The sequence below is a fragment of the Triturus cristatus genome, chromosome 8 (assembly GCF_964204655.1).
Source record: "Triturus cristatus chromosome 8, aTriCri1.1, whole genome shotgun sequence".
NCBI lineage: Eukaryota > Metazoa > Chordata > Amphibia > Caudata > Salamandridae > Triturus > Triturus cristatus.
In genome coordinates, this window is record NC_140591.1 from 352,815,663 (window position 1) to 352,839,904 (window position 24,242).

The window sequence follows — 24,242 nt, forward strand, 5'->3', positions numbered from 1 at the left end:
AACCAGGCCCTGTTTTAGCTCCCACCCTTTGCATCGGTTTTACTACTGTGTAATTCTAGGCACTAGTGGTGTAGAATTACACTGTAGAATGACTGATTCCACCTTTCAAGAATCCGTATGTGAAATCCGGAGGTGCATAAACGGGTCCTCGAGGTTTCCAGCACCTCTTTATTGGTAGTACCTCACCTACAAATTGCCACTTGTGAGCTTGGTGTATAGAAGGTTGATTTATTTGAAGTCCGACATGACTTTTCCCCCAGTTTCAAATAGTCTACCATGTGTTGACTGTTCACTAATCTTGCTTTAATTCTTTGTGACTGGGAAGCACTGAGCTTGACCGGTATGTTCTGTGCTTTTCAAGTTTCTTTGCATGTGGCAATAGTGTTCTCAGTTTGACCTTTTCCCAGACCACTCTGCTGGGGAGTGCAATCTCTCTTCATTATAGGCTGACATATGGCATTTCAGACAGGGGAGTATGCCGCACAGTGATATCCTGTATGTTTTTACTTTTCTCTTACTCTACATAATATTTTACTATGTTGTGCTGGTGTCACTTAGGTCCTTTTGCTCCCTGGGGCTTCTCTCCAATGTTACTTTTTCCTCATGTGTTTAAGGTGCCATTGCTTGGCTCTCTGACCATTCGTGGTTTGGGTGGATGCGCACTTGTTTTTGGTGGGGCGGGCTCCTTCTTGGTCCTTTGAATGTGATTTCCACAACGGCATTCTGTTATGTAATTTATATCATACAGTTTGTAGTTTGCCTCTTATCCTACTTAGTTGCTTTGTTTTGCCTACTGAAGGATGAATTCATAGTCCTAAAACATGGTCTTAAGCCAGGTTATGGTCTTCTGTGGCTGTCGATGTATCTATTCATCAAGTAGTGTATAGCCTTCTGAATGATGTTTTGAAATCGGTGTTCCAACAAGGCTTCTGAGCGATGGACTGGGGTTTGTGAAATTTAATAATGAGATTTCATTAAAATATAAGATCTTTTAGAGAGAGATGTGGTTTTCTGGTGATTTGTGTTACTTAAAACAAAGTCATGCACTGGCAGGAGACTGGTTCAAGCAGAAAATCTCTCCCAGTGAGACTATTTCTGCGCGAGCCAGTCTCCAGTGGATAAAAAGAATGCGTAATTGTGCAACAAAACATTTTGAGGAATTTTCCGTAACTGTGTGAATTTTGTAAATTTTGCACATTTTGTGAATTTCACAGATGTAATTTTAAATTTCATCCAGGCCTAATGATAAATGACTCTGGACCAATAGCAGTTGTGTTTGGTGAATACTTGCCACTTCTTGATACACTTTCATTAAGCAAGGGCTGTGATACAGAAGAGGAGTAACGTGGTGGCACTCTGGTTACTTACCGGTAATACCCATTGTTCAAGTCATTCTCGTCTTCATAATCCTAGTTCTCTTCCTCCTTCCAGTGCTTTCTATATCTTTGAGTGCTCTGCTGTTGCTTGGGTATTACAGACAGAATTTCTAGGCTAGTGGTCGGATATTTATGTCCTTGGGGCAAAGGGGTAGGTGAAAACTGGCTTACTAGCACAGTTGACTATTTGCCATGATCGCTCTGCCTTGAGGAAGAGTGGGGATGTATAAAATGGCGTTTACTGTTGCATACCAGCGGCAAATTGAGTGTGCTTTGATTGTTTGTGTGTGTGATTCCAAGACCTGTCTGAAAGTGTGGGGGGTTATTAAAATGTCTCGATCTACTACGTTTGTTGACCACAAGCCTATACCCTTTCTGATCCAATATGCATTTATTTTTTTCCAAGGGCAAACTTTTTATCATTTGCTGATTTAATAGAACCCGGGATGCCAAACTCCCTATTTACTTTATATATATTTTCTGTTCCTCGCTTGCTATTGACATTGCTTGAAGTCAGTACTGGTTCCAGTATTTTTGCAATATTTGATGCGGTCAGTAGGTAGATTAGTTTGTTGTAAGATCCATACTGCGATAAGCAGGGGAGTCTGAATACTACTTTTAATTTTAAAGGATCAGGTGTCATTATCTGGCATCTTTGTTGGGGCACCTGAAAGACTGACAAGTAAGAATGTATTCCGATGGTGTTCTGCTATTTATATTCTTTGCATTTTCTTGTGTTTGGATTATGCTAAAAATCCCAATAAAGATTTTTAACTAAAAAAAAGAAAATGTATGCAGAAGATAAAACATTGGTGGGGAGCACTATGGGGCAATAGGGAACAGCCAAAGCAAAGTGGGGCAGACCTTTGACAGTTCCTAGACATCTGGCTGGACAGCGATGTACAACGATGATGGGTCCCAACGAAGAAGGAACACAGTTGGCTAATAGAAGACGGTGCATCTAATCATGTGCTAATTTGAAGTAGTGCAGTATTTATCTTGCAAAACCTAAGGTAACTCCTATTCTCAAATATGTGGCTATGTGTGTGTACGTGTGCCTGCATGTGTGGTGTGTGTTTTTCCACATTTGGGAGCCCTGTGCATGTAGGGATCTGCTTTTAGAACTACTGGGTTATGCTGGGTAGATGGTGAGCCAGTTCAGAAGGACCAGTCTCTGAAGCTTGGTTGGCTGGTAGTGCTGAAAACCTCTAGAGGAGCTTGATGGGATGCATCCGTGAAGTGTCTTTTGGAAGATGCACTTTAACTGAGCTCTCTCTTCCTTACTGAATAAGGTGTGATGACGTCCCAGCATCGCAAACCAAAGGTGTAGCAGGTGAGTAGTTCTGACCACTTTGGAGCTTTGATAGCCCCTTATTTTGAAAGCTGATACATCGCACGTCCTAGAATGCACTATAGGCAGAACTAGATATCCACAGGTTGCTAAAGTTAAGCTCTTAATAGCGTTTCTTTTAGCTATTCGTGAGATAATATTGATGCTCTATACACTAAAGAAGTAATGCACCCAAAAAGATTGTGAGAGGCAGGTTGCACTTCCACCCATGGAGTCAACCAGGAAGAGGTAGTGAGTGCAGCCATCATGGCATCTGCTGGTTTTACATACAGTTGAGATTTATTATTATTATTATTATTTTTTTTTTTTTAAAGATATTTTCATTATTTTATAGAACTGAGCAGTCGCCATTAATACAATATCAATAGCATACAAGACATCTTACATATAATGCAATTATAGTTTTCGTATATTAGTACATCCACATACAATTGTTCATAAATGTCTGTTCCTTTGTTCTCGCATCTCCATCTCCACAGTAGGAGAGGTGCATATCTCCACCTGATAAGTGTTCCATTTGCCCCATGTTTTGTCCCACTTCTTGGAGCATCCTCTGGATTTAAGCGCCTCTTTTTCAGCGATCATGCTTTTGACCAGCTACTTAGCCCCGCCACCCTCCCCCCCCCCCCAACACACACAGTAGATAGCTTTAAGTTTAATGATGGGGCCTCTTCATCCTTTTACACCAAAAAACGTGTGCCTCCAAAATATCGCTTAATTACTGTAGAGCAAGTTCATGGTTCACTTTTGCCTCACTGGACTGAATCCATATATTGCAATTCCAGATTCTCATTTGACTTTTTTTTTTCTAAACTGTCTAAAGCAGGCAGGCTGCCCCCAGTCTCAGGAATGCGGCTGTAAGCAGACGATGAGTAGTCTATCTTAATTACAGCCTGTGCATTAGACATTGCCAAGCTTTAGTTTTACGACTGAGATTTCAATAATAAATGTCTGTAACTGTACGATAATATGATGACTTTATTAGACTATTTTACCTGTCTCTGTGGATGGAAATATCTATTGCACCTCGAATTGTATTTGCCAGCATGATGTATTATATTTATGTATATTATCAGCGATATGTAAACTCGTAATTAACATTGTTGTCCTTGCAGTTATTATACTTTCTGTGAAGTTGGGACTTTTCCTGAGCTGTACTTCCCACTAGATGTTAACTTCTAATCTCAAACATAAGGCTCTTCCTTCCAACAAAAATATTTTGATTCTTTCTTGACCTTTACACAATGTTTTCCTTTTGACTTCTTGGAGCCATCGGCTCTGTTCCCATGACAGACGTATTGAACACCAGGCACCCTAACACACATGCATGCAGTACACAAAGTACGATACGGTCATCGGAAGGCATGGACTGCTGGCACTGGCCACACAGTCGTGCATGCCAGCGTTTCAAAATTGGAAACGTGAGACTTTGTCCATTGACTTGTATTAAAGCGGAGGTGATTTCAGGTGGCTGACAGCTAAAAATAAAACATTTTTGGCTTAAAAAAATCGAGATTCTTCTGCCTGATTTGGGTCTCTTGTCATGTATGCACAGGTTAAATTTTTTAGTTGGCTCCACTGGTACCAAGAAAGAGGGTAGATGGTGTAGTACATGGCTTATGAGAAGCAGCACTTTGTTGTAGATGGAGCATATTAACACTTCTGAGTTTGTTCGTTCCAGTGTGCTAGTTGAATTGGGATAGTATAGGGATTAGAATTTTTTTTGTTTAGTTTTTTTTTACATCTTTTTAGTGTCTTTTTTTCCGTTTTACAACTTGCCTTACACATATTTGCCAGACAAATTCCATAGTAGGATCAACATTGCCCCAATTCTTACATAGTATATCGCCGACCAATTCAAACTGTGAGGAAAAACAGAACAGAACAAATCCAAGAGCCTGCTTGCAATAACCACTTACCCTCACATTCCCTACGCACAGTTTTAATATGCTGCTTGCTTCTCATTTCTCCCCATGGCAGTCAGTACGCACTAATAATGTCTTCCTTTCACCCCACAAGTGGCAACGTGGCCGCCCCATATCCTGCAAACATTACTGGCTGAAATAAACCAACCCTTATTCTAAAAAAAAAAAATCCACACCATTTCAGATCATTACTGTAGCGCATTCCTCTCTGCCGCGTCTGTTGGCCTGCTTAGGAAGGTCTACCATCCAGAGGATGCAACAGTCAAACCATTTTGGCCCAGGTCATAAGCTCCTCCTCCTCGATCTTCTCATCCAGCCTAGTCTGGTATAGATCTTCCACTGTCTAAAACCCCATGCTTTCAGCATTCCACTGTTGATTTGCAGGCAATCTGCTCGAAGGGGCTAATTTTCCAAATTCGCATATCTGGCACAAACCGAGCAGATTTTATTACCCCTTGTCCCACACCAGCACCGCTGCTGGCGTTACTGCATGCCTCGTGGACCCGCCTTGATAGAGCCCACTAGGGAGAGACTGTTCTTATTTACTTATTTAGAATACTGTCTACACAAAGGCAAAATCCTACTAGGGAATAACTGATCACTAGTGAACTTCCAATGGCTAACTTCCTTTGGATTACCACCTGTACAATGCAAACCCTGATGAAGTTCTTGACAGGATGAAACGCGATGGCTGGGCTGACTGGAATGTACAGATTTGATAAAAGTGAATAAAAATTATGTTTGTGAAAAAAAAAATCAGAGTTTGGCTCCCTCCTCGTACTTGTATCAGAAGCTGAGAAATAAATTTGGAACTGTTGATTTTGAAAGTGTAAGGAAGGACTAGTTCTGAGATAACAAGTGTTCCCTCTTCCCGAAGGGCATGTCATTAAGTTAGTTCAGGGATTAGGGAAATCAGCAGTTTAAGGCCATTCTTTCTGTCCTGAGCGAGTTGGTTGCTCATTAGCTGGGAGGCCTTCCGTGCTTCCATTGCATATGTATTGGAAGGGCTCTGATCTCAGATGCTCAAGTCATCTGGGTTGAGGGCTTGCCTGTTGATCAAATGAATGCACTGGACTAGGTCCAGCTGGGAAGTTGGCATACAGTTTCTTTTGTGGTGGTGCACGGAAGCCCATATATAGTAAGTTACTGGCTTGGGCCACATTTCACGAGAAAGTATTGGAAAGAAGTGCAGATATAGAATCGGAGGTGGCCGCCGTTGCTCTATAGTCATCATTAAGTTTCACGTAACAATGAAAAGGCCAATTTTAGTAATAACATTAGTGCTCATAAGGTATGGCATACCATTAACACATTCATGTACATTTCATCAAAGCTTCATGCAAATCTGTCCATAGGGGGAAAGGCTAAAGGTTGGGTCGAAAAAAGAAAGAAGGGTGTACTATTTTAGGTTCTGTCAGAATATTTACAGCCCCTACAGCAAAAGCAGATTAACGTAATTACACCAACATTTTATGAAAGTAGGATGTTACTCAGAAAGTTACGCAGAATAGATCCACTTGGCATTTGGAGTACATCCATTCTGTAGTTTTTGACATATTTGTGCTAAACATGATCTTGAACTCCCCTGGAATAGATGTGAAGATAAATGCAAAAACAACAGTTGATGGACAGAATGCAGAACAATGTCATACATTCACCCCAGTACAGAGATCTGGGCCTAAATCCATCGTTTTTTTGCTCACCATGCCATTCCAGTTTGAACCCAGCCATATGCAAATCAATCTTGACCCTGTGCCTCATGGGAACAGTCCAGCCGGAACTGCCAGGCCAGGTCCTCCCTGGACTGGAACCAAGCATCCTAGGACCGATTTCAGGGTTTCAACCCTCATCAGCCAGAATAGCCTGATTCAGTGGCATGGAGAGCACGGGACTCACATCTGAGCATACCCGTCCCACTCGGGGTGACAAATGCAAAAACAACAGTTGATGGACAGAATGCAGAACAATGTCATACATTCACCCCATGATCTAAAGATATCCTGACAGTTTACCCAGATACTCCATGGAGCGGAGGATCCATATATACATCTTTCCATAATAATGGGGTTTACAATTGTTTACAAATCTAACTCCTAAATTACACTTCCCTCCACACCTTTGGATGCTGGGTGTGTCTCTCTGCTCTCAACGGTAGGAAATACAAAACCGTATTCTACTGTTCATACCTGAAACCATTATAAACATTGACAAGACATGCTGAAGATGCAATCTAAAAGGTGTCTGAGGAAACTAGACTGGGGCCATCAGAGATCAGTATGTGGAAAACTGTGATAGAGGAATATAAAGGATGGCGGGAATGGAGCACAAAGTTGAAACCGTAAAAGTGATGGCAAAAATTTGAAAGCGTATAAGCGATATAATTTTAGGAGCTGCTTAAATGTGACACGTTTCATAGCAGATTGAAAAAAAGGTTAAGACTAGAGTCGGATTAGAAGAATATGACACGGACAACTGAAATGTTTACACATTTTGTTCTAAGGGCATGTAGGAAAAAACTGTCAAGTGTGAGAGTTGTACTGTCATTTTTGACATTTACAGAAACAGCTGTCAGTTTCAAAGTGCTGTTGAGCTGAATAATTAATTGCTTTAGAAAGTGCCAATTGTTTGTTGATTTTCCTCTCCTCTTTACAGTTGATTTTAGTAGTTTGTGTTTGGTGTTCACTCTAGTTTACCCTTTACATATTACTGCTTTATTTTCCATGTACCGTTTTATAATAAATACTAAGCGCTTACCAGGAGGCTTGTCTTGCCTTCTGTGAGTGCTCAAAAGTCCCATGCAAGCCCCGGCGCCTCATTTCACATTGCTGTGCATAGCTGACGAAAATCCCCCACAGTTCAGTGCAAGTCATGGGGGAATACAACACATTTAATTGGCTAAAATTAGACCTCTACAGTTCACTGAGTCGTAAGAAAGGAGAATAATCCATGGAAATGTACAAATTAATTAGGGGGGAAAGCTTGGAAAGGAGGTTGTACTTGACCATAAACCGGATTGTACACATTACCTTTTAAAGGGTTTATGAAGTCATAGTAGTTGCTATTTAATAACAACCTACACTGATAGTCACTATGTTTCCTGGGCAATGCAATATCTCTGAATACTAATTATGTGTACACTGTTTTTACAGTTTTTTTGTTTTTTTTTTGGTTTTATATATCGCAAACTCGCCCCAAAGGTATTAGAGTGCTTTACATGAGCACCAGATGTGTTGCAGATGGACACATTAATTTTGTTAGGCTCGGGGGGATTACGTGATTTGTCCAGAAAAACAGGATGTTGAGTGTCCCTGCCCAGATTCTAACCCAGTTCCCCAGCTTCGAGGTTGACCGCTCTAGCCGTTAGACCACATCCTCTCCCCTTTAGTATTGCTTCAACTCAAGAAAGAAGCTTAGGCTAAACCTATAAATGAAAACCATTTTGTTCATCTTATCTGCCCATTGTCCTAATGTACTGCTGCCACAAATGCTCTGGAATTTGTACACACTTTCTTTGAAAACAATATTTCTATTATTGGCACAGTATAAATCATAAATTTGCTTTTGTTGTGGCCAAAATAATTGGAAGGCTGCTCCATACATCCCTAAATACTCGTGCCTCTGTAGATTGTATCTCCTTTATATACTACTACCTCTGTCTGTAGATTATACCCGTTTAGGTCGAGCCCACCAGGCATCACAACTATCTGGTTCTTTTTAATCTAGTCCCTCTGTAGAATCAGAGCAGTAGCGGTTGTATTCCACCGCAATGGCTGGTAATTTGTCAACGTCTTTAATTTTGGTGCTCATTTCCCGAAAGTCCTAATGCCAATAAACTCCCCTATCATTCACAAATAAATACATACAACAGAGAGAGGAGCACTTGATAAAAATACATAATGCACTGAGTCCAATTCGTAGTTTCAGTATAAATGCAACCGAATTCAGTTTCTAGAATCCAAAAACAACTCCTTCCACATTCAGTCCATTGATATATTTTAGGAAATCAGTTCATTGTGTATTTCGTTTTTACTCTTCAATCTTTAAAACAATCAGTCAGCTCAGCCAACGGGTTTCGTCATTACCTCAGGACTTCATCAGGGATTCCTAAAATATCCACTCCATTGGTATTGTCATTACATAATTCATAAAGACATATTTTCTTCTATAACACAGAATCCCTGTGCCACTCAATTGGCCGACTGCCAGCAAAAAATCAAACAACCTTTTTTCTAGTTCTATTTTTGTTGTTTCTGTTAAATTTATTTCAATATCGGGCCTGATTTTGGCTTTGGCGGATGACGTTCGTGCCATCACTATGGCCGAGTACTTTACTCCTGCCATGGCGAGGATAGTCCGCCCACCTAATTTAGAGATGTATGCCTTCCCAGTGACATTGCTTTAATTTACAGGAACCACCATTAAGGTGGTTCCTGTAACTGCATTGAAAGTGTGCTGTGCGCCTCTGTCGACATGATATCGCAATGCACACATTAATTTTCTTTGTTTATTTTGAAAAACAAAATTCCAGAGCTATGTTCTATTTTTGAAAACCAAAAAAGCAATGACCTCCCTCTGATGTGAGTTTTCTCTCGTGGCATGGAAGTGATTGAAAAGTTTTTACTTTTACATACTGCTACACTTTGGGTGACAATTGGTAAAAGTAGAAATTGGCCATGTCTGCCGACTCTAAATCGGGCAAGTAAAGACACGGTCAAACCTCCGATGGCCCATAGTCTGTTGGGCTGTTGTAGGGGTACGTAGGCAGTGGAGACAGTAATCTTCACCTCCTACATTCTGAATGTCTGAACATCTGTAAATCAGGCAGGCGGACCATCCGTGTGCAGAGAGGATACTCCGCCCGCCTTTGCAATGGAGTAACCTCCACCCCAAACTCTACATAAGGCGCATAGTGTCTTTGTTATGTGTGATCTTGTGTATTACATTGTTTTGTATTGTATTGGTACTTGTGTACTCCTATGTGCCGCTTTTCATCCTGGCAAGAACTGGAAGATGACTCTTGTTCTATGCAATTGTTTCTCTTGTCCTACTGATGTTTCCACTCCTATTGGAGACCTTCTAATTGATATTCTGGAGATCCTCTTTACATTTTGATTGATTTAGCAGCATTCATAGTTCCTCTGTGCTGTTATGTCAATTACTAGAATCTGAACAATTATTCCAGAAGGAGTATCCAAGTGGTAAGGGGCAACAAGGCTCAACAGGTCAGAGTCTGTAAAGAAAGAGAGCCCATACTGTCAAGAAGGAAAGTGAAACAGCCATGTTTTGTGCCTTTTTTAGAATGAGGGCAAGGGCTTGCTAGACCGAAGGGGGAGAGAGAGCCTATTAGAGTGGAGGAGGCAAAGGAGCGCCGACCACTGCTGACCTTGCAAATGCAATTGGGAGTAGCCAACTCCCCATGAGAAAATTTAGGAATTCTTAAAGGTTGGTAACAACTGACCAAGGAACGAAGATAATTTGGTTCAACTTAATGTAGGGGTTGGTTTGTCTGGCAGAGTAGTTTGAAAATGCTGCCCATCTTAATTGGCATCCAATGAAGGGTTTTTAATAATGGACATGGAGACAATCAGGGTGGCCGTTGGCATACCAACCTGGCAGCCGAGTTTTGTACAGTTTGCAAGCCTGACAGCATCTTGTTAATGGCTACTAAAATGCATTGCCGTAGTCTAAATCGACTGCTAAGCAAGGCTTTATCTTAGGACAGTGCAATGGAATACATTGAAAGATTTTCCATAATATACGTAGAATTCCCACAGAGAAGCCACTGACCACACCCAAATGGTTTTTCATGCTGAGCATGTTGTCAATCAAAATGCCTAGAATTTTTGCTACCTCTTCGGGAATCTGGGATCGGAGTCTGTATGATCCAAGTAGGCAAAGATATTTCTCTGTCTTTTGTTTAATGGGATTTAATGCATTATGGTGCTTGCGATACGCCCCTTTCTATTGTGAAAGATGAAAACTGATGCACTCTAAACTTGTGTTATTAAAATGTTGAAAATCAGCACTATGGAAAGGTACCTTGACCTCAGAGTTCCTTAATACTGGCATCTAGAGAATGTTCGTTCCGTAAACAGCACCCTGCGTAGGTAAAGATATAACCACACAAGACTTTTCTTGTCTTTTAAAACATACTTTGAGTTCTCATTCCCACTGTTTAACCCTTCAAGGGCCATATTTCTGGACTCTAAAATAGAATATTCACTAGCAGCAAACAGGCATCTTTGTTATTTATTTTTTTTTTTTAAACAGACGCTGGATTACCAATCTGGTTTTACAAGTGACTACAGTGGCTCTGTGGAAATATCATTTTTCATATTGTACAATGCTGAGAGCATGGCACTACAGTCTGCTGATCTGCAAGGCTGATAAGCTATTGTTCTAGTCATAGCCTTAGGTTTGTTAACGGCCACACTGCTTCAGCGAAATTACTTCCTACTAACATGATTGCACACGTTTTTTGGGTTCTTTCAACCTCTCTCTGACATGTTTGCAAGTGTTCTCTGTACTTACCGGATGCTTGAGTGAATGCCTGTTAGCCATTAAGTAGGACTTTTTCCTGTCGTTTTGAGGTCACTTGAACCACATATTTGGAGCCTGGCATCTCAAATTCAAGGTACTCATTATAATGAAACTTACAGGGGTGCTGCTGGGCAGTGCCTTTTCTGTAGACCTAAAATGAAACAGTGCTTGACAATCTGCGTGTGTTTTTTGGATGAGAAAGAGGCATTTAGCCTCAACAGTGGGCGAGTGATCATCTGTTACATGCATGGACTTACCTGAAGTCCACTTTGTTTAAGGGTATATCCCTCGAGTTGTCACAGCACTGGGTAGGTAACTCGTGTAAAGGTTTATGGATAATCAATTACAATTTGTGACTGATCTACTAACACTCCTACCATTAGTCCCTCCATATATGAACTAAACCTATTTGCAAAATTGGCTGTTCGACAATCTATTTGTTTCATGTTTATAATCCGTCCTCTTTTATTCCCTAGAAATGTGGAAATCCATGATTTGCTTGTTTTTAGGTCGAAGCCCTCCAAACGGCACAGCTTGCGAATGACATCTTGGGGATATGCTGAAAGCGTACCTAGTAATGCATTCCACCCACTGCTTACCATTGGCTTTGCCTTTTGTCATCCTTATTTGCTTACTTACCATTTGCGGGCTTTGTTTGTTTGTGCCTGCCCAGCTTGTGTTTGTCCCTCCCATGGAGCCTAGCCTGTTTACCGCCTCTTTGTTTGGCTGCTTGTATTCTTCCATGCGTGCTTACTTTCCAGGAACTAGATTTGGGGTTTTTTGTGAAGTACTCAAAGAGAGTGCCTGTGTTTTATCCGTCTCCCTTGTCTGCTTCTCTACTGAGCACAGACACTGTGTGCGTCTGTGTACAATCCACGTTGCTATGTGATTCTGTGCCACCCTCAATCTGAATCCTATTGTTCTCTCTTGACCCTGTTTCTCTGCTCCTCACCCCCATTCTCTGTATTCCTCTTATTCGTCCTTATTTTTATCTCTACCCTCCCCTTGTTTCAGCCCTTCCCCATCCGCTTAACACAGAAGATATTGTGTACAAAAATGCACTTTTGTGCTACCTTTTTTTTTTTTTTTTTTTACTCATCTGATCGGCGTGATAATGCAGACTCTATGGACACCTCATTTTGTAGATGCACATGCATTAGTAAAGTCAATAGGTCCTTAAACCGAGACCTATTGACTTTGCCAATGCTTGATGGTCCAAGAGCTTTTGTTGTTCTCTGCTTGTGTAATAGCCTTACGCTCCTTCCATCTCCTGATCTTGTGCTACTCTTCCTTTCTCTACCCCTCAGACTCCGTCTCTCTCCGCCTTCTCTCTTTCCCGCACATATCGCTTGGTGCACCTGCTGCCTCTGTTCTTCTGCTCACAATTGTGATGGTGTTGACCCTCCTCAGACTGTCTACAAAAGTGTGCACCGAAGATGCCAATTTAGACATTTTTATTTCAACTAGAGGCGGAGGCGAGGGGCAGCCAGGGCAGTACATCTCCTGCCTTCATTGCCACGGAGCAGAGCACAGCCCCAGGCTCCTGGAAGTGGAAGCTCCATTTCCAGAGGTGAGTCCAGGTGCGGAGGGAACTCCAAGTCTCACTCGGATCTCACACCATGCCTCTCACCTCACTCCTGTACGTTACCACCCGCCTCGCTTATCTCCAGGGCATTCGATGAGTGTGCTCCTCTCACCTAAGGAAGCACCAGTCCTGCTTTCACCTCCAACCTCATCAGGCCTTTCGGCCAGTGAATCAATGGTTTGCAGCCTGTAAACATCGACCCACTACCAGAGAGCAGACACCTTTCACCCTTACTGACTCCTTTCACCCATACTGCACAAAAGCACTTTTGCAGACAAAACCCGCACTGACATTACTACAGTGGCGGCCGCCACTAACAAAGAGTAGTGAGGCGGGTGGGGAAGTGCGGGAGGGGAGGGAGAGCAAGCGCGGGGACGGGTAAGTGATAATTTTTAAAACTTACCTGATGCCACCTCCCGCGTCGTCTTGTTGGTCTCTCCCTGGTCCCAGCAGCCCCTGGGACAGACTCCTATCCAATCCCCATGATGCAGAGCATGGAGTCTGTGGGGTTTCGCCAGCCCAGCTGAATGCAGCCAGGCTGGAGAAACCGGAGAAACCGAAGTGCGCATGTGGGACGGCCGGCCAAACACATATGAGCACTTAGGGAGTGGAGTGCATGTAGCACTCCTCCTCTCCCCCCTCCCCCCCGTGCCCCGCCATCCATGCACAGAAAACGGAAAATCAAACGATGCTCGAGCATAGTTTTATTTTCCGTTTTGCTGGCTCTGTGCCCCTCCTCTGCCATTGTGGATGAGCTGCCACTGCATTAACATGACCCTCACTGACATACTAGCCATGCTCATTGACCACACATCTGCCCTTTGAAAAATATTTGTCACCTTGCTGACATCGTTGTCGCTATCACTGCCATTATAATTCCCCTCGGTATCCTAGTAATGCTTAGTGACAGCATAAAACCATTTATGATGTCACATTCACCCACACTGACATCATAAAATCTCCCTCGCTGCAGCATAACAACCCCAATTACCTCATAGTCCCCCTCGGGGATATTATATGCACCCTTACTGTCATCATAACCTTCTTGCTACAATTACAGTAATCTTACTCACTGAATAGTCGACCTCACTGGTATCACAGCAGCCCTCAGTGGAAGAAAGTAAAGAAAAAAACGCAATATGATGCGGGCAGTGCTGGCCCTACCATAGAGTTTTTTTTCTTAACTTTCAGCCAAGTTACTGTGCAACATGTCTAAAAAAACATTGACAACACCAATGGATCTTGTATAGTCATGACCTATCGGTTTTGCCAGTGCTTGTTTTTGAATGTTTTAACTTGAGTGGCCGCAAAGTTGACTACCATTAAAATGATAATATTATATTTCTTGGTAATTTCATTGATGCCAGCTGAGGGATCCAGTTGCTTTATTTTAGGAGTGATGAGGTCTTGGAGTGTAGCATCTGATATAAATTAATTTCTGGACAAATCTACCTTTCCATCACCGGTATTGTTGCTCAAGACTGGTGTTGAGGTAAGAATGTCAAAGGAATTGAGAAAATGGACTGACATGTCAACTGGAATGGAAGAAACTCATTTAATAATTTCTCAATCAGCGACAATTAACTAGAGAATTTTAGAGTTGGAGGAATGTTAATTTTAATGCTATGCAATCTAGGACAGCATAACATTTGCACCCTATTTTATCAGACATAATTTGTTAAAATTTCTTAAGAACTTGCTGGTAAAAATGACTTAGTTTGTATATAGGTAGACGGTGTTGCATGGGTGTAATGGGATGAAATTTTGAGTCCTTCGGGTGCGTCATAGATTTTGCAGAACTCTGGGGAGCTTCCTATATGGCAGGGAGCCGGGGCCCGCTCCAGGGGTCGTGGAGCAGAAGTGCCGTTGTCTTTGTGGCTGGCCAGGACAGATTGGCTGGCTGGGCGCGATTTCCAGAAGCACTTCTGAGATTGCGACCAACTAGAAGGGTCGGCCCCACCCCTTAAAAGGCGGCACGCACGGCGAGCGAGCCTCTTTGGTTCCTGCTCGCCCCCCAAGACGCCCAACATGAGTCCTTCTCGCTCCACACCCTACGCATGGACTAATTGGCTCGAGATATGTCTTTTGGCTGAATTCCAACACACTTCACACCGCTACTGCAGGCGTTGCAAGAGTCCCGAGGGCATCCCTGAGAGCCACACCGCTCACGATTTGTTTCTCTCCTGACCCGAGTTCATTCATTGCCCGGTGGCGGCTCCGGTAGGTGCGAGGGGGCCATAGCAAGGCTTTGGAGGTAAGAGGGTGCGGGGGTTGCACTGAGGCCCCCCCCTTCTACAGTGTAGGAGCATGGTTTATTGGATGCATTCTATTGTAGGATTTTTGGTTGGAGGCAGTCTGTTTGGCAGTATTTGAAGAGCGGTGCTAGGGCTTGAGTAGGAAGCCTTGTCTTGGTGTTTTTTCTTTTTGGCAGGCACTCCATTTTAAGTAGGTTTGGGTGATCTGGAGACAGTGTTTTGGTTCTGCTCAACCAGTGAGTGGGGTCACTGGATGGTTGGAATGTTGAAAAGTTTGTTCTTGGATGAGTGGACAGTTGGATTGAGAAGGGCTGAGCAGCAGGATGCTTCTCCTGGTGGGCCTTTACCTGATTTACTTGTAACCTGAGCTGAACCTAATAAACCTACATCTTTTGTAACCTATGACACCACATCCTTGTAATAACGATCAGCAGCAGTAGGAAAGCTGTGCTTGGGGGCTGAGTCATGGCCCTTTTTGTGTTTTTCCTGTGTTAACTTAGTTCGGCGTTTCCGGGTTGTGGCCTGCCACTATATTATCCGGCCTTGCTTTACTTGCTTAAGCTGTGGTTAGAGCTGCAGGGTAGGAGCCTGCAGTTTACTTAGGTTGTTGTTTAGCATAGGAGCGGCCCCTGGCATTAAAAGTGTTTTTTGGTTTGTCATGCCAGATTGTTCTGCAGTCCAAGGAGTTGGGTGAGTGACTTCTTGTTCGAGAAGCAATGGAGGCAATGGCTAGATTTAAACAGGCGCACTCTACCACACTGGTTTTATGGGGAGTAGGTAATATTGTTCATTCACAGTTCATTTATCTTCTGGTGCTTCAGGAGGAGGAGGAGCCGTCCATTACTTCTCAGTTGGACAGGGTCCAGAATATGCAAACAACGATGTCTTCAAGCACACAGAAATCCAAAGGTGATGTCGTGGTTTCAGTTGTCTTTTATTCAAACATATTGGACACGCCCCTTCGCCTGTCGCCAACACATGTTTCGTCTGTTGCTGTTCCTTTCCCAGCAGACTTCATCAGGGCTTTGTATTCAATCATCTGAGTGGACTTTAGTGTATGTGTTCGGTAATTAGTGTAATGATGATTTGTAGCGATTCTGCCATTGGCGTTCACTTCTCATGTTGAGTCCGCAGAGTACGAGCGATCATCACCACACTAATTACTTGCGACAGAAAGTAAGGGTAATAAGAATACAAGTGAATCTTATGTGGAATTCTCCGATCTGAACACATACACTAAAGTCCAATCAGATCGAATACAAAGCCCTGGCGAAGTCTGCTGTGATTGGAACAGCAACAGACGAAACACGTGTTGGTGAAGGGGCATGCCCAATATGTTTGAATAAAAGACAACTGAAACCACGACCTCCCCTTTGGATTTCTGTGTGCTTGGAGACCTTGTTGTTTGACTTCTTATTTGCTGTTTGGCAGTGCCATGGGGCAGGGTACGTTCGAACTTCGATTTGGTGCAACTCTCACGTCCATAGTCAGGATAGCAGTAAGTGCGAAGAGGGGCTCCATGCATACACCCATGCGTCATATATTGTGGTAGGTACAAAGCTGCATTTGGTGTAAAATAAGGTCGCGGTTTCAGGATAATGAACATTGGTTGGACTGGCATTTAGTAGCTTGCAGCTAAATTTGAATTGTTGCTTGGACTAGGAAGCCTACAGGAGTGAGTGCATTGGTACTAATGAGTTTCTTTGTGTTTGTGCTTTTGGAGAGAAAGCCTGTTGAGTTTGATGGGTGAGCTGAATGGTGAAGAGTTAACTTGACAATGTCACAGCTGTGCTGTTCCTTCTAATTAAGTTGGCTCTTCCTTGGTCTAGTTCCCGATGAGCTGATGTTTATATCGGTGGTAAAGCGTGAATCTTTGGATTTTTTGAGTTGGTTTAAGCGATTGTGTGTAAAACAATTAGCCATTTAAATAAAAAAAGAATAAACCTCGTCTCCCAAATGCACCTCCTACCATAATCCAACCAGAGAAATGTAAAACATCTAACAAATCTTGTTAATACTTAACAAAACTGAAATTGTTTTTGAAAGTTTATTCCTGTTAAACTCAGACTGGCAGAGAGAGCTTCCGTCGGATCCGAATAAGGCCCCTGTGTTTTTTTATAGGCCATTCAGCTTGTTACAGCTGTTTGAAGAATGTTTCCGAAATGCTGCCAAAAAATGTGCTGCTATCAGAGAAATGTTCTGGTGTCTGATGAAAACATACTGATTTCGAACGAGAAACTCTGAGATCCCCGGAAGTAAAGTAAAGGAGGAAAATCGACTTCAAAGCTGGGGTTTTGTTTCAGATGTTTTCCCGGTTCCGTCCATTTTCAGTGGGGATTATCACTTGTTAGATTGTTCTGGAACATTGTGTCCCTTGACCCTTATTTTCTTTGCAAAGGGGGGCTTATGCTGTGGCACGTCTAGTTGATTGCTGTGTAACAGGCGGAGGGTGATTTTCTGTTGTTATTTTTTTCAATAGAGCAGACCATCATTTTTTTTAAGTAGCCCCCACCCTCCCTTCCCCACAAAGCGAGACCAAACCCTCTATCGACAGTCGTTATTCACAATGCCACGTCCACTGCAACACTGGGCCTTATTTAGAGTTTGGTGGACTGTAGGTTCCTGGTTTACAGGAACGTGCAGGAACAGTCACTTGGTTTGGTTAATAATTGCGGTCAGACACCAAAACAACTGTTCCGGGTCTACTGGAATGAATTTCTGTACCTTTTCAGGGATAGAAGGTGATGGTCCTTGCGAAACACACCCACACTTTTCCAAAAGTGTGTTATTTCAGGTGACTGGGTCTATCTCTGTTCCCACTCTGAACAAGGGATCTAAACCTTGTTACAGGGTTCATGGTCTGGCAGTGATCTTTGCTAAATCTGTGGCTGCAGATGTCCAGAAGAAGAAAACATGCATCCCCAGAATCTGTTTTATTTAAGGGACTCGAAAAGCAGGGATTGGTGGTTGTCAACGAGCATGTTAAGGAATATCGCAAACAAACTAGCAGGGAAAGGGGTGGATGGAACTTCGGTAGGTGGCACACAGTTGGTTCATAAGACCATCCGTCTAGTTCTCCCAATACTTAGCGAATTGAGGACGTTTTGATGTTTTAACACTTTTATGCTGGTAGAACAGTGTGTTTGGTTTTTTAAGTCATTCTGTGGCTCAACGCCCATTATCTTGATTTATTTTCAATATGATTTATAGAAATTATTCTATCTGTGTCATCTGTCTTGAATGGTAAATGTTTTCCATGAAAAAATTGATATTGGTGCTACCGCCGTGTTTAGTGCAATGAGTGACTTCTAAAACCCCCACTGAAATGAGTGAAATAATTTCCGACACATCTTCAAGAATAGATGGTAAATTTAACCATGTACTGGATTTGTTTTATTGGTTTTCAGATTAATAAACTGTGTAAAGTAGCTATTACTCTACAAAGGATTGCTGAAATAAATGTTTTAAATGTTTGACCTTTTAATTTGGTAAAGTTTCTGGGGTTATTTCACAGTAAAAATAAAATGGCTAATTGCACCATTTTTTGTCTGATCCCTAGATATTGATAAGTAATTCCTGACACTATATTTGTACATTTGTGTGCACTCACACACATATTCAAACACACAGTCTCACACAGAAGCAATCACACTCACAAACCTCTCTTTCTTTTCTGCTTTGCCAAACCGTTCTCTTTGGTTGTGAGACGCGTCCTGAAAAATGTTGTTGAGCATCTCAGACACTGGCTACTGATAAACTCCAAGAAGATATGTTTGCATTTCAGGTGCCACTAGAGTGCCCACAATGTTGTATATTCATCACATCAGCTAACGGAACAACTTCTTCGCCATCAATCGATTCCACTGGTGGCACCTGTGCAGAACATTACCTTGCTCGCGTTATTGCACCTTTATGAGCAGCTATAGTGCCCCTTGGCCTAAATTAATAGTGCACCACAGGCATTTGGAGAATATTTGTTGGATTATTGATCAGTGGTGCATTGTTGTACCCATGTGCAAAGTTAATGGCCATTTTCATGGGGCCGACATTGATAATAGTCCAGGACTGCAGGGTCTGGCCAATTTCTGCCGCTTATTTTATGAGAGATGTTGATGGACTGTACAGAAACATAAAAATAATGGGATTTAAAGCCTCAGTCCATACCATAGCGAGGGAGAAGAAAAGGGAATGTTGTGGGATGGGATACTCAGAGGTGGTAGACTCCGATTGTTAAAGGGAGTACTCTGGATGAGAGGAAACGTGATGGGGGAAAAAAGGAGTGGATGAGACTTGAAAAGGAAATAATGTAGGAGGTGGGTATATAATGTGACGATGACGTCGTTACGATGGAAGGGTTGTAACAGGGAGGGATGGAAGACAGTAGAGGAAGAGTGAAAGAAAGGGGGGGACAATGGGCATGAGGTGGTGTGGAGACAAGTGGTGAAGATATGAACATAGAAGGTTCAAGTAAATACACACTAAACACACACCAACAATCTCACAGAAACCTTTTCAACTGTTTGCACCTGCCACACATATAGTGCCAAGCTGCTAATCACAGTACAAACACAGCTATGTTCTCCTGTGCCTGATAAGATAGGTGTGCCTAAGCGTGATTCTAACCAACGAAAAGAGAGAGCTCCTTTTCTGTACAGAAACGTATTGAAATTAGAATTGTTTCAGACACTGAGTTTATATGAAACCTTTATTAAATAATAGTCTTATTCTTTTTTAGAAGATGATATCGTCTTTCAAGAGAAAGGCATATTGAGTGTTCTACCTTGCTACTCCCTGTAAGTCAAAGCCTAAAAATTGCATACTTGGCACTACGGTGAGCTGCACAGTAGTACGTCCAATCTCTTGGGTTGCAGAGATAAGATGGTGCTTCTCACAGGGATTTGCCATTACCGCTGAACCCTTTGGGTCTACACGAGCTGGCCTGAAAGTGTGTTTGTTTTGATTCTTGCTTTTTTGGGCCAGGGTACTCGGCACAGAGCTGTACATATTTTCCATTTCATACTGTTATTCAGTTGGATGTGGGAACAAACGAGCATCTGCTTTGGAAGTGCCTGGCTGTCGTCTTCTTTTCTCCGAGTCTTTGGATTTGTGATGATAGTCATTCTCCTGTTGGTGTCTGGCATTCAGTGTCATACGTGCATCATAGAGGCTTCCTGTGCCAGGGCTGCAGATGGTTTGCAAAGGAAGATCACTTGTGCCAAGCATGTCAAATTTGAAGATGCCCGATTCACCTACGCAGAGAGAATGAAAATGCGTGCAGTGAGTTTTGGTAAGTGTGTTATTATCTCTCAGCACACATTCTGGCACCACTGGCCCAATGCCCCCAGGAGCAGTGTTCAACCATCGAATGTTCCCCTTGAGGTCTTCAGTGAGCCGCACTAAAATGCCCTGCAATATCCCAGTAGTCGACCATTCACCGACACCACAACATGGCGATTGTGAAAGCAGCAGACTACAACTCCTGGTCAGAACATTGTTCCATTAACAGGTAAAGTGAAGTGGTGCATGCACCCAGGCCTTCACTGGCGGGTGGGATTAATGCTCCTGTTGCTTTGCTGTTGGTTGTAGTCCACATCGTAAGTGAAACATGTGTGCCCAGACTTGGGGCCTTGCTCACCGTGCAACACGACTCAAGCTATTCCTCACTGACGAGGCCTATGCAGGCTAAAACTAGTCTGCAGTTGGTTGAGTTGCCGTCTGGAGGGGCAGGGCCATTTGGGCTGGATGCGTCCTATTGCAGCAGGACCAAGTCTGCTTTAATTTTGGCTAGTCTATGTTTAGAAAGGCATAGTAGGCGAAAAACAATGGACTGGAAAATGGCCCGACTGATTGCCGTTGGCTAAGATGAATTCAACAGTGTCCAAGTGGGTATCAAAACAAAAAGGTGACTATGCAGTCTGTGCCCAAAATAGTATATTGTGAGCAAAATGAAGATGTTAAAAAATCTAAAGGGTAAGAGACATTATCGGTTCAAAGCATACTGATAAATTCATAAAGTGTATAATTCCATAAATTTCGCTAAACAAAAAATAATCTTATAGACCAGCAAATACATAATTTAAAGCGTGGACTCAATGTATATAGTGAACACACAGTGCTAAGACGATGACTGGTAGCCCAAAAACGTGATCACAGACCAAATAATCCAATAATAGCAAAACAGACTGCTGATCATTTTCAGGAAAAAGAGACACTTGTAAAATTGATGTATTTCTGGACAGATATAGTCCTCTCTCAAGAGTGAGTTATTAATGTCTTTAGGTGCTGTAAGGGCTGTCAATGGTGTTTCGACGCCTATTTAATTATGCTGATCATCATCTGGACAGGAGGAATTTTTCTGCGTACCAAGGAATATAGATGCTGTAGTTTGACAATTGGTAACAAACACGATGATGATTAGAGAACGTAATGATGAAGGGCCTAGCCAGCTGGCAGGAGCTGGGGACCCACCAGTTGTTGCAAACAGTTGCACCAGTACCCAGTTCTAAGAGGCGATGTGAATCTACAGCAGTGAGCTAGTTGTCAAAAGACCAGTAGAGGACATTGTCCAAAATGTCAGCAGGTATGAACATCTGTGAACTGGCATATTGTACATTTGGGATCCAGGTACCACTGATGCATCGAATGCCATGCCTACTAGAACATATTCCCAGTCTGCAGTGTCATGTGAGCAAAAGGCATCCAATGGGCTCGCTCCGAAAGAACTGCTGAGAAACTATGTTGACAAGATTCGCAAAACCCCAATGCCCCCGTCACCCTCCTTCCAGGAAAAGGTGCTTGCTGGTGAAGGAATGCCTGCTTGCAGGGAAGTGTGGTGTGTTATTCTTACATTGGTGCTAAAATCCCCAGAGCAATGAGAGGAGCAAACCAATAAATGAACAAACAGTGGGCAGCAGCACACGTGTGTTGGGAAAAAACATAAGGGGCGTAGCAATGATCTGGCCGTCATTGGGATAATGAATGACCTGTCTGCAGCATCCATGCCTGTCTAGCTGGAATACAGCAGATAGATGTAGATGCGGTGATTAATTAGTAGTAATACCTCGAAAGCCGAGGTGTTTGCGCGGCTCCGGGTCTGCTGCAAGCGCTTCGCTTCAGCTTCACGTCACTGCAACCAGATCCGTGGGCGCAGCTCCGCTTTACCGCAGTGTGTGTGTGTCTGTGTGTGCTGTCCTGGGAGCGGAGGGGTACTACAGCACTGAGGCGCATTCATCGCAGGCTCGGCTCTCATCCTACCCCCCTGGACCTGTGACAACATCCCCGGCTGCAGGAGCAGAGCTGCGCGCAGGCAGGCTCCAGGTTGCTGCTGCTGTTGGGTGGCTCCCGTAGGAGGGGCCGGAGGAGGCGCGTGCAGTGGGCTCGTCCTCTCCAGCTGCCAGCCGGCCGTGATGGCAGGGCACTGACGGGGCCGGGGTTTGCAGCTCGCGGACGAGTGTGCGCCCCAGCAGCTGCTTCCCAACCCCTCTCCACGGACGGACGGACGTGCGATGCGGGCGGGCAGCTGATGCCCGGGTCCCAGAGCCGCCTTTTGTTTCTGGCCCATGATGTCTGCATGGGAGAGATAGACAACCGCGCCGGTGAGGAGGAGAGCGCGGGTACCACCCCCGGAGGTGCATCGCAGGACCGGCGCTGCCTTTGATGACAGCTCCCTAGGAGGAAACGCAGAGCTGTCTGTGGGGGTCTGCACCCCTCCCCAGGCCCCGTCCGTCTCAGCCGGGCGCTCCCCATCCCCTGCTGCCGCTGACAGCCTCCTCTGCAGACGGCGGGTACCTGCCCGGGGCCTCCCGGCGCCTCTCTGCATGCGGCAGCCATGGCCAGCCAGCAGGACTCGGGCTTCTTCGAGATCAGCATCAAATACCTTCTGAAATCGTGGAGCAGCAGTGAGTACAAGCAGGGCGGCGCGGCCGGGGCAGGGGGGCATGGTGCAGGGGCGTGGGGGGAGCGCGTGAGTCAGGGAATTGTGCGTTCGCAGGATGTGCATCCTGGGAACATGTCCTGTGTTTTACCGTCCTACGGCCTTTCGTGAAAAGCCAACACGTCCGAGCTTTTAAATGCCCTTCATTAAGTCAAAGCCCCGTGGTAAGATTAGTAAGACATTGCTTCATTGCAGCCCGAAAGGCCCCTTTCCCCCAGCTCCTGCGTGTGCGTGGATGGAGCGCTGGTGATGCGCGCGCGCACTTCCTGCCTGATGTTTATCTGGTAACCTTCAGACGCGCACATACATCCCTGCATTTGCCGGCTCCAGGCTGCGATGGGCATGTCCATGCGCCTTTTGTGATTTGGTTAACAAAAAGAGCCGTACTGCAAACACCTATGTCCGCCCTGCTTTGCGGGTGCTGCCAGTTTAAGCACGGGGGTAGGGTGGCATTTCCAGCCTGCTCTCCTCGCCCATCACTGGTGTGGTAGTTCACCCCCAGACGTCATGTCATCCCGCTGAAAGGCCAACCTGTTTAGTTTGCAGTCGCAGAGGATACGGGCTGCAATGTAAACAGGCAGGCGGAGCTGCCCCGGCGTGGCCCATCTGCGGCTTTCACGTTTTTAATTCAATAGCGACGCTTTTCTCTCATCCAGTGTGGACAGCTCTTGCTGCCGTCCTGTCCAGGGCCGTGCCAGGCTGCTCTGGGGGGATTATCTGCCGCCAGGCTGGTGGCGTTCAGCATCCCCAGCCTTTGAAAGTCTGGTTTGGGGGGGAGGTGCGGGGAGAGGCCAGGAGCGGCGCACCTGCCCTTCTTGGCCAGGACTAGCCTTTTCATTGGGAAGTGAGCCGCCGTCCCTGGAAAGCAGCGCCCTGTGTCTGTGCAGGGAGGACCGGGAACGACGGAATAGGCCTGCGCCAGTCTCACTTTGTTTACGCAGATCATGCTCGGGCAGTGTCGCAGGGGCTTCGGTGTGGAAAGGTCTTAGAGAGTGAAACAGTAACAGACAAGGCGCGTTGTCACAGACAGGGAAGCCTCTTGTAAACAGAGAGCGGTGTGGCAAGATTACCTACTACCATCAGGTGTATTGGGGCAGTAGTTGGTGCTGCATACGTCAGGCGTGCCAGAACATTACATTTTTAATCCAGAACTCCACACGTTTCCCTTCACTTCAAAGGAGGGGTATGGCTGTCACTACTGCCGGAGCTGTAGAAGCACTGGTGAGTAGAAGTGTGTGAGGGGCATTGCAACCCAACAATTTCTGCCTCTGATACAC

The 24,242-nt window shown here is 44.2% G+C and overlaps 1 protein-coding gene across 4 annotated transcripts in view; it reads left to right on the forward strand.

Moving 5' to 3' along the window:
• The window catches only part of FRY (FRY microtubule binding protein), a 657,235-nt gene that overhangs the window by 92,919 nt on the left and 540,074 nt on the right, over window positions 1-24,242 (forward strand). For 2 of the 4 annotated variants that reach the window (XM_085621670.1, XM_085621672.1), the window contains exon 1: window positions 22,432-22,930. The exons of the other annotated variants lie outside the window; for them this stretch is intronic. In XM_085621670.1, coding sequence (XP_085477796.1) covers window positions 22,861-22,930 — 70 coding nt within the window. In that variant the 5' untranslated portion in view covers window positions 22,432-22,860. Of the gene's footprint in view, window positions 1-22,431; window positions 22,931-24,242 lie in introns of those variants that run through there. 4 annotated transcript variants of the gene reach the window in all.